The 10,678-nt window shown below is 47.5% G+C and overlaps 1 protein-coding gene across 2 annotated transcripts in view; it reads right to left on the bottom strand.

The window, feature by feature from the left end:
- Nucleotides 1-1,414: 1,414 nt before the first annotated feature.
- The window catches only part of ELP3 (elongator acetyltransferase complex subunit 3), a 99,540-nt gene continuing 90,276 nt past the window's right edge, over nucleotides 1,415-10,678 (bottom strand). For both annotated transcript variants that reach the window (XM_048516842.1, XM_048516849.1), the window contains exon 15: nucleotides 1,415-2,295. In XM_048516842.1, the coding sequence (XP_048372799.1) occupies nucleotides 2,219-2,295 (77 nt within the window). In that variant the 3' untranslated portion in view covers nucleotides 1,415-2,218. The remainder of the gene's footprint in view (nucleotides 2,296-10,678) is intronic.

Raw genomic sequence — 10,678 nt, 5'->3', positions numbered from 1 at the left:
AAAGAAGCGTCACCTTTGACCCCCACTAAAATGAGCTGCCACGCTCCAGTGCTTCAGCCCAAACAGCAGCCTTGACATTTCATGAGGAAGGGAAAGGGTGCTTCCTCTTCCGTTGCCTTCCTGATGGCAAATAGGTCAAGGCCTCCCAATCCAGGCAAAAGCTTTCCCCTTTGTTTGGAGGCATAGGCAGAAAATCACAATGGGACTGGCTCAAAAGAGAAATGGGGTGGGTGGGTAAGGCAGTGACAAATGTGCAATTGGTGATTTAGTAGAGATCCGCATTTAAAAGACAAGTCATTATTGCAAAGACCTATGGAGGATATTGAAGGCTATTATTTACCCAGCCCACTGAAAATGGAAGAATGGGCTCTAGCGCAGGGCATTTTCCAGCCGATAAAGCAAGAAGGCTTCTCAAAATGCATACGAGGCTGACCTGTAAGTCAGGTCCTTCTAGCCTTTAAAAAAAAAAGTTGGAGATGCCAGATCCTGGCAAAGCAACCACAAGCCACACTCACGATTCTGTTTGCTGGTCCAAGAAAAATATCATTTGTCTCTCATTCTTTTCTTATGTGGAAATATTTGGTTCTGGCTAAACCATAGAATGGCAGCATAGCCGCAGCTTCTTTGGGAGACAGGAGGATGCTTTAGCATACTTTGCTGTACATTTAAAAAAGAAATTTGATGCAGATGCGACATTCGCAAGGGCTTCGGCATCTCCAAAACATTTTGTGGAAAGCATCTCCAAAAATACAGGAGAGAATCACCATGCTTGGTGTATAGACCACTGAAAATGTTTGCCTCTACAGGTGTGGTCCGAATGCCTCATTTCAAAAGACCCAAATTACAAGCGGATCGTGAAAACCATGTTTTATTACTCTAAGCATGTCTACATTGGACAGGATATCTATTTCAAAAGCCTGTCCCTATTCAACCCTCACTTTGCACTTTCAATCCACTTTCACAATTGTTTGCAGGTGGATTTTGCTATTCTGCACAGTAAAATCCAGCTGCAAAGTGTATTGAAAGTGCATTATTCTGCATGTGTAGAAGAGGCCTCAGAGAAGCCATTGCCTCTGATCATAGAAGCACTCTGGACAAGACCAGGGTCAGAGATTTCTCCAAATGAAGACTCAAGTTCCTTCACCCAGGAGCAATAGTGCATCTTCTTTTTTTGCTTAAAAATAAAAACAGAAAAAACCTCTTGAAAGATTGCCTACAAATGTAAAGTTTTGCTAAACAAAAATATTTACAGTTGCTGTTTGCGGTAGGTTTTTCTTTAACATTGGGGGGGAAATTGTGAAAGAATTCTGCACTGAGATTTCAAGCTGATTCTCCCCTGCTACAGGAGAACATGGATAAACGCAAGGCAGGGGGATTCTGATTTGTAGCTGCTTAACAAAGAAGAGAAAACTTCTAAACTCCAACACAGTCCTTTAATACAACACACTCCGCAGTTCCCACGTCACAGAAAAAGCAACTGTCTCGGGATTCCTCACAATCTTGGGAGAAGTCTGGCAAGAGACCAAACAAAACTCCTTTCTGGAGGGAGGTCTGTCAGATATAAATAACTTCTTAAGATTATTCCCGCTCCCACAAGTTCTCAATGGGGAAAAAAAATCAGCTAACGCACACACTAGCATAGTGAAAGCTGTTAAAATATCTGAATAGAAAGGTTCTAGCCGTTTTCAAGGGCCTTGAGGATAAAAGCAGGGTGTTATGTACCCCCTTCCCCCGCACAAAAACCTTAAATAAAACAATGATTTCCCATTAAGAGTGAAAAACAAGCCAGCTGATGTAAAATGGTGATGCATTTAGAGAACGTCAACGTGGAAGTTTCAGATTGTATTCCGAGCTGCTGCAGAGGGAAATCTCCACTTCATTGCATGATCAGCTGGATGCTGAATGTAATTGGAGCCTGCGCTCAAAGGCAATGCTATTTTGGGTTTTTTTGTGGACTGTAATAAGGGAAGGGTAGCAGAGGTCAAGTCACCTCTGTGATGCTCAGGGAAAAAGCAGGTCATTTAAGAGAGCCCCTGGAAAGATTCCAGGACCAAGACAGGGACCTCGAGTAGAACAGAGCTCTTGCCAATCAGCCGATCTTTGCTGAGGTCCACGCGTTTAGTGTCTGAAAGGGAAGGTATCATTTCCTCCCTGCATTGCACCAGAGCAGGATGAACGGTGCTACGACAGGCATTCAAAATGTTTTGTGCTAAATGCATCAATTCAGGCTTTTCACCATATAGGGTCCTTCCAGCTCATAGCCAATCTTTCGATAGTAATCCCTGGTACCCACACCTGCAAGCAAAAACCAAAAAGGACAAATTTATTAGTGAATGTACTGGCAGTAGATATTAAGATTCCAAAAAAGATCAAGTCTGGCAAAAAAAACCCACACGATCTGTACAAGAGATTCCATATTGACTCCCTACTTCCAATGATTAAGTTTATTTTCTGTCACTGGGTCCCTTTCTTACCTATTTTCTGTCTCTGGGTCCCTTTTGTACCCTTTCTTACCTGTTTGCCTCAAGCAGCACACAGACCCTCCTCTTCTCTTCACAGGAGGTCCCTCTCTGCCATCTCTTCACAGGAGGTCCTTTCCCATCTCTTTTTCTGGGTTGGCCAGCTCAATGTCTGCCCTCAATTGTACATTATTCCTTTCCTTAAAATCTCTGTGGCAGGTTTCCCCCACTCAAACCACTCATCCATGTGTCACAACAGCTTTAATACTTTCAATGGCTTTCCCTCCCCAAGAATTTCTGTGAACATTCCATAGTATCACAGAACAAGGAGAAAGGGTAGAGATTACAGATAAATAGCAGTGAGTAATTTCTCAATTATTTCAATAATTTCTTTTCCAGATTTGGAATTCTGTCTGAGACAGTGTGACTTGGCTCGCGGCTATTCAGCAAGTTAATAGCTGAGTAGGGAAGATACACCTATGCCCTCCGTCCCCAACATTTTACTACAAAATGGTGATGGCTCTGGAAAAGCTGCTTATGTGAAAACAAGGATAACTCAAATGCCAATCCAGTATGTGCATGAAACAGAGACATCGTCCCAGTTTTCTAAAAATGCTAATATTAAGTTCACGGTGCTCTGATTTAGAGAGGTGGAAAGAGAACGGTTTTAAAAATCTACCCCTGGGCAAGTTCCCACAGGACAATCTCTCTGGCCCGTCAGCCCAAAAGTACAATTCAGTTTCCTTTAGAAGAAAAGAGGTTGTGGTGGAGCTTTGGGTTGTAGGTTTGAAGTTCAGGATCTAGCCTTAACGCTTCACTTCGCATCTGTTTTTTCGTTATCTTCAGAGGTGTATCAGAGGGAAGTCTGTTACACACTGTGTCCACACTGTGTAACAGACTTCCCTCTGTGATACACCTCTGAATACACCTCTGAAAATGCCGGCCACAGATGCAGGCGAAACGTTAGGAACAAGATCTACCAGACCACAGCCACACAGCCCGGAAAACCCACCACAACCAGTTGAATCCGGCTGTGAAAGCCTTCGACAAAAGAAAAAGTGTCTGTCTTTTTTAGAAGATGAATCAAGAGTTGTTAATGTTATTTTATAAACCCTGGGAGAATCCCGTCACGGATCTCCCAATATCCTGACTCGGTGTATGGACAGTATACTCAAAAGGGTACTTTGCTGTCAATTTCAGAAGTTGCAATAAGGATCTACTGTTAGGACGGCATGAGCTTACAAAACTTGAGCCCCTGGTCCTCCTGACTCATTACTGTTCATTTTATAGGTTCGTAACTCAGGGAGCTTCAGGATAGCCATGGATACCATAATTGGGCCCCATTGCCCCTGCCAGCATGACCAATTGGGCATGCTGGCAGGGGCTGATGGGAATTGTAGTCCATGAACATCTGGAGAGCCACAGGTTGCAGACCCCTGACTCAGAGTGACAGTGGCTCTCCAGGGCCTCAAGCACAGCTATCTTTACTCAGCCTTGTTGTCTGAGAGCTGCTATGTGATGATTATCAGTATTTGAACCAGAGGCAAAGCTCCAAGGGGGTGGGGTGGGAGCATGATGCACCAGGCGTGCCCCCCCTGTGGGGGTGTGGCGGAGGATGCACCAGTGCACCAGGCGCTTTCCCCCCTTTGCTACGCCTCTGATTTGAACTGCAGATTTTCTGAACAGGAAGGCAGAGTTTTACCACTGAGCTAAGTAGTTTAAAGATGAGTAGGTTATAAGAGTCTTATACTTGCATAAAAAGAAGATCCTCCGGATTTCTCTAAACCCCATCACTTGACACACCTCCTAAATCACTGTCCTGAAGACTTTCATGTTATGTCAGGCGTTCAACCAGGCAGAGAGAGATGCAACAAGTGGGGGCGAAAAAGCAGCCCTTGTTTCTTACTGCAAAGGCACATGCCCAGCTCAGAGGCCTGAACGCAGCTTGACTTCAAGTTACCAAATGTGACGAAACGGCGCCCCTTCTGCAGACATCATTACAGCGGGCAGAAGAGCCCTGATACCGCCAGAGAGCGGCTGATCTCCAAATAATCCTTGACCTCCATTTCACAAAGTACAAGTGGGCTCTGCAACCACAATCAAATTTCCTCATCGAGCGAGAAGAGGATTTCGGAGACAATTATTCCTCATAAAGGCACATTCATTTCCCCCTGGCCCGCCTCTGCTCCCTAATCAGATCCTACAGAGCTCAAATCTTGGATAAACCCCACTCTGCGGAGGAACAGCGGCTCTTTGTTAGCGCCCTACGGAGAGGCAGAGCCATGACAGGAAAAACAACAACAGCTGCATCCACCCCTGCTAGCCAAGCTCTAAACTGCACAAGGAAAACGGGCTCCCTTGTCTGTCACCAGAGACGTAGATTTCTATTGCACCACAGAGGACAAATTGAAAGCCATACCTTCGCAGAGAGGCAAACCACCACCACAGCAGACTGCGAGGAAAAACCAAAACTAAAACAGCATCCTCAGCATCCCTGGTAATGGTCTAGTGTTCACTGTTTTTCCAGGAAAGGAGCGCAGTGGGCCTCTTTGGGGAAAGAAGGCAAAGGGGCAAGCCCCATTCAGAGCGCATTTTTTGCAGTTACCTCTTCCTCATGGTTGGAAGGCAGAAGTGCTTTGAGAGAAGGGCCTCCTCAGGTGATCTTTAAAGAAATATGCTGCCATGTATATTACCTTTGTTCCCCCCCTGCTCTTTTCTTAGATCGGCCTGAGAGATGGTCTCTGGCTCACCCTGCAAGCATCAGGGCCAAATGGAGCCTAAAATGCAGGTATCCTTTGTCAAAGCTTTGACTCATCAAGGAACGAGATGTTGGGAAACCTGAAGCGTCTTTAGTGGGGCTGCCGTGCAGCTGACCATTCAGGCCCTAACAGAGGGGTAGGTGGAGGGGGGGAGGGAATGGCGGCCAGGGCAACACCCCAACACGCCCCCCCAGTGCTCCCCTGTGCCCCACTTACCTTAGTCAGCAGAAGCCTGCTGCGGGCTGCCCCTTGGCCCGTCCCTGCCAGGCTGCTCTTTCAGCCAATGGAATCTCTGCCGGCCAAAGGAGCAGCCTGGTGGGGAGCGCCCAAGGGAGGGGTGGGGGGTGGGCGATTCTTCGCCTCCCACGTGACCAGCTGGCATGCGCCTGGGAACATGTGACCCCACATGTTCCTGCGAGTGCTCTGTCTCTGGGGCCCGACTGGGCTCAGGCCTGCTTCGCTGTAACAAAGTAATAACATCCCATATCCTCAGTCAACTCTTTGGGGTTCAGAAGGTCAAGCAAAAAAAAAAAAATAGAACCTGCAGTTCTGTGTAGCAGGTTGTTAGCAAACTGACCCCAGGAACAGGTGTAGCCAAAATCAAGGTATCTATGTACTGCAACCCTTTAGTTTCCAAGAAAAGACAAGCCCTAGAAAGTTTAACTTATGTTTGCAATGGGGTGGATTAACACTGGGAACTTCAGGAGCTTAAAAGTTTGGACTTCTTCTTTTCATAAACTCAGGATCCAGGTGTTATTTCTATCTGGCCTGATGAAAAATTGAGTCTCTCAAAGGTTATAAGCACAAAAGCTTATTACAGAAAGAGCATCTTACCAATTTTTACAAGCCTTGCCGGCAGGAGCTGGACAAAGCACATCCTATTCTCTACTGTGATGAAAACTGTTTCCCCCGTTTCCTGCTGGTGCATGAACAATACTTTCCCTTGTCCGAAAGAAGAGAGCACAGAGTTTTTGCAGAGTTCCTCATGTGTGTAAAACCCCCACAAATGTAGTGCAGTCTCTGAACTGGTGTCTTCAACAGCTCAGGACACAAAAGGGAGGTGTTGAATTTTACTTTAACATTCTAGGGAGCAAGACAGTGGCTTAAATCCTTCTATAGACAGAACGGATTTTTGTCCACAGAACACAACTTTCTCACCTTCCTATGGCAGCCCAGAATGCCCCCTGAAATGCTGTTTCTGTGGGGACAGGGGACCCCCAACAGAGAGGGGTCAGAGAGGATATTTGGCTTATGGCAGGACAGGAGAGATGAAAAAGTCATGCTTTACGAACAGAAATCCTCATCCGCGGAAACACTACTTTGGATGTAAGCTGGTGACTTTCCCAAGGTTACCCTGGGTAACTGACAGACAGTTACACCCACATACTAGTCCCACTGAGGATGATTCCTTCAGCGTATCTGGTTACAATAAAGTAGGCATTATTTTTATGTACACTGAAAAGTTAGTAGGTTAAATTCAGTGTTGCAGTAGCTACGCAAAATTAGAAAAATCGTTTATTCAGGACAATGTCAATACCTGTTCCAGTACTGAGCAGTCTCATGGCCGAGCCTAGCTTAATCCTGTCAGAGCTCAGAAGTTAAACTGTGTTGGCCATAGTTAGTATTTGGATGGGAGAACACCAAGAAAAGTTAGGGCTGCTATGCAGAATAAGGCAGAGATAAGCCTCCCCTTTCCATCTCTTGCCTTGAAAATCCAGTGGTCCTGGGGTCACCATGAGTCAGTTGGAACTGATGACACACAATCTATGTATATAAAAAGCTAACCGTGTATGTGTTGATGACAGGGTACCTCAGTAACTGCTGGGCCAATTCCTCTGAAAATTCCCAGCCACTATAGTCAGTCAGGCGAGAGTGTTTTTAGATGTTCACATACCTAAAATTTCATACCTGGACCAGGTAAAACACCTTTTCCTGGCGCTCCCTGGTGAAGGACATGCAGCTGCCTGTGTATAACTGTCACTTTTAGAATGTTCGTGCTGCTTAGAATGTTCACTCAGACGGCCAGATATGAGCAGTGAAAACAGTACATAGGCAGTCACTCGAGTGGAAGTGAAACACATACACACACATACACATGAGGGAGAGGGAAGGAAGGAAGAAGAAGAAGAAGAAGAAGAGGAAGAGGAAGAAGAGGAGTTTGGATTTATATCCCCCTTTATCTCCTGCAGGAGACTCAAAGGGGCTGACAATCTCCTTGCCCTTCCCCCCTCACAAAAACACCCTGTGAGGTAGGTGGGGCTGAGAGAGCTCCGAGAAGCTGAGACTAGCCCAAGGTCACCCAGCTGGCATGTGTGGGAATGTACAGGCTAATCTGAATTCCCCAGATAAGCCCTCCACAGCCTCAGGCGGCAAGAGGAACAGAGAACTGCAAACCTGAAGTGCTCCTCCCAGATTAGATACACGAAGCCTCCTAACCTCCACTGCCACTCGAGAGGGAGGGGTGGCATCAGAGATGGGATCCGAGCAGGTTCTCACAGGTTCCCGGTGAGTAGGTTACCACTATTTGTGTGTGCCGAGAGGGGGGGTTGCTACCAATTGGTGATTTTGCCACGCGGATTTTTTTTTGGCCTTTAGTTATGCCCCTCCTTCCTTCTCGTAGAAGGCGCTAGCGACAGAACTTGGAAGCAGTCTAGCAGGAGGTGCACCGGTGTGCGGAAGGGTGCCTGCGCTTCGCATGCATTCGCTTCCCCACTCCAAGGACTCAAGGCAAGAGCTGCTGGTGTCCTTTGTGCCACAGCCTCTGCCCCAGGAATGCCCCCCCGCCCCTGGAATATCCAGCCCCGCCACACACTGTCGTGTCTCGCCTCGCCCACCAGTCTCCCATACTGGAGCGCCACGCTTTACAGTTTGAATCCCATCACCATGGGAATCTGTTACTAAAATTTTTGGATCCCACCACTGGGTGGCATGCAAGGGATGAGAGGGAGGGAGAGGAAAGGGATGGTGGGGGAGGCATGCAAGGGAAGAGAAGTGAGAGAGGGGAGACAGTGAGGGGTGGCATGCAAAGGAGGGGAGGCAGGGGGCCCAGCATCTTGATATGATCCACCCACCCTAGCGGAGGGAAAGGGAAGGGAGGGAGGGGGAGGGGTGGCATGCAAGGGAAGAGAAGTGAGGGAGGGAAGGGAGCGAGGGGTGACATGCAAGGGACGGGAGGGAGGGGCCAGGCACCCTAGATTCCCTGAATACTGCAGTTACAGTTAAGAAAACCAGGCACGCATTACTCAGGAGTAAGCTCAGTACAGCCACCATGACATACTTTGAATGCCTGCGTGGCGCCCCTCAGAGGGTTTCCTCAGAAGCGACACCCATTGCCACCAACCAAACTTACTCCCAGGTAAAGGATCATGACCAGCCAGCCTAGATGTGTGGGAGGGGTGCCTTTCCATCCCCCCCCAAGGAATGTGGGCACACACATCACTGACATCGCACAGTATCAGGCTGCGTGTTTGCATGAGCATGAACTGCTGGACTCTGCAATTGATTTGCTGCTACTGTTCCTTTCCCATTTCACCACAATAAGCCACAGCAACGCGTGGCCGGGCCACGCTAGTTATTATTAATTCCAGTATCTGACAAAACCCAGGCCCATCTACAACAGATTATCAGTTTCGAGTCTGATACCTGAAGCAGGGAGTTAATTTATTATCTTAGCCGTGGTACTGCTTTGCTTAACTATTCCAAAAAACAAAGGCAAAATGACTGATCTCCTTTTCTTGCGAAAGAAACGAGGGGTGTATTTATTTACAACAATGAAATTCAGCGCCTAGCTTCTAAGTATGAGATGGCAAAAGTCTTATGACCAATTGAAATCCCTTTTCCCAGCATGGTGTAGTGATTAAGAGCAGGTGAATTCTAATCTGGAGAACAGGGTTTGATTCCCCACTCCTCCACCTGAGTGGCAGAGGTTTATCTGGTCAACCAGATGTGTTTCCGCACTCCTACATTTCTGCTGGGTGACCTTGGGCTAGTCCAGGGGTAGGGAACCTTTAACACTCAAAGAGACATTTGGACTCGTTTTCCATGGGAAAAGAAAACACTTGGAGCCGCAAATAATTTTTGACATTTAAAATAAAGATAACACTGTATACATTGGGGTTTTTTTACCTTTTACTCCGCTCATTCTGAGAAGCGCATGGATGCATCCGCCCTGCTGCCTGCAGGGCGGGCAAGGATGGGGCCAGTGGCTCGGCCTCGCTGGCTGCTGGGAAAGCGCCCGCCCCGCTCCAACGGGGCAGGCGAGAGGGGAAGCCCGCGGCGCAGCCCAGCCAGTTGGTGCGCCCACCCGGGCAAGGATGGGGCCAGCGGCTCGGCTCATGGAGCCGCAGTGCAAGGGCAGAAGAGCCGCATGCGGCTCTCGAGCCGCAGGTTCCCTACCCCTGGGCTAGTCAGAACTCTCTCAGCCCCGCCTACCTCACAAGGTGTCTGTTGTGGGAAGAGGAAGGGGAAGGAGCTTGTAAGCCACCTTGAGTCTCCTTGAGAGAAAGGTGGGGTATCAATCCAAAACTCTCTTACTCTCTCTCTACCCCAATGTATTTGTTGGCTGTGTTTATTCAGTAATGAAGAACAGGTGGTCAGCAGATGCTAAGAGACACTGTCCTTTTAAGTATTAACTACACACATTCTAATACTCTGCGCCTGGAACTGGAAAACTACCCTGGGTTCAAATTAACCCCACATAAATTATTGGAAAGTTTTACAAGCATTAAAAAGTTTTACAAGCATTAAAAAGGTCTGATTAATTTAAAGTCTTTTAAAAAAGGTTTTCTGTACATTTTTTTTCCTGTAGAAAGCCTCTCCTGTCAAGATGGGGGATGGGGTGAAGCTGCAGTCATTAATGAAAAATCACCATCTCTCCAGGAGATCAATGAGATATAATCACTCCATCTGGAGCAGGGGTTTGCAACCTGCGGCTCTCCAGATGTTCATGGACTACAAATCCCATCAGCCCCCGCCATGCTGGTTGCAGATTGACAGCAATACAGAAAGCTCAATGCAGAACAAAGATTCTTGGGCAAATTTCTGGGATGTTCCTGCAGGGGGCGCATTTTTGGATGTATTGGCACCAAAATTTCAGGGTATCATCTGGAAACTGTCCTGATGGGACCCCCCCCCCCAAGTTTGGTACAGTTTGGTTTAGGGGGTCCAAAGTTATGGACCCTCAAAGGGGGTGCCCCATCCCCCATTCTTTGCTAAGGAGATGGAGGCTACCCTTTTGAGGGTCCATAACTTTGGACCCCCTGCACCAAACCTTGGGGGTGCCATCATGACAGTCTCCAAATGATACCCTGAAATTTTGGTGCTGATACGTCCAAGAATGCCCTCCCTGCAGGAACATCCCGAAATTTGCCCAAGAATCTTTGTTCTGTATTGAGTTTTCTGCATTGCTGTCAATGGAGGTTGCAGGCTGGGGGGGGGGGGGGGCACATTTCTAAAGGCACA

This window comes from Sphaerodactylus townsendi, linkage group LG01, assembly GCF_021028975.2.
Source record: "Sphaerodactylus townsendi isolate TG3544 linkage group LG01, MPM_Stown_v2.3, whole genome shotgun sequence".
Taxonomy (NCBI): Eukaryota; Metazoa; Chordata; class Lepidosauria; order Squamata; family Sphaerodactylidae; genus Sphaerodactylus; species Sphaerodactylus townsendi.
Note: the sequence above shows the minus strand (reverse complement) of the source record. Positions and strands in the feature narration are given on the sequence as shown.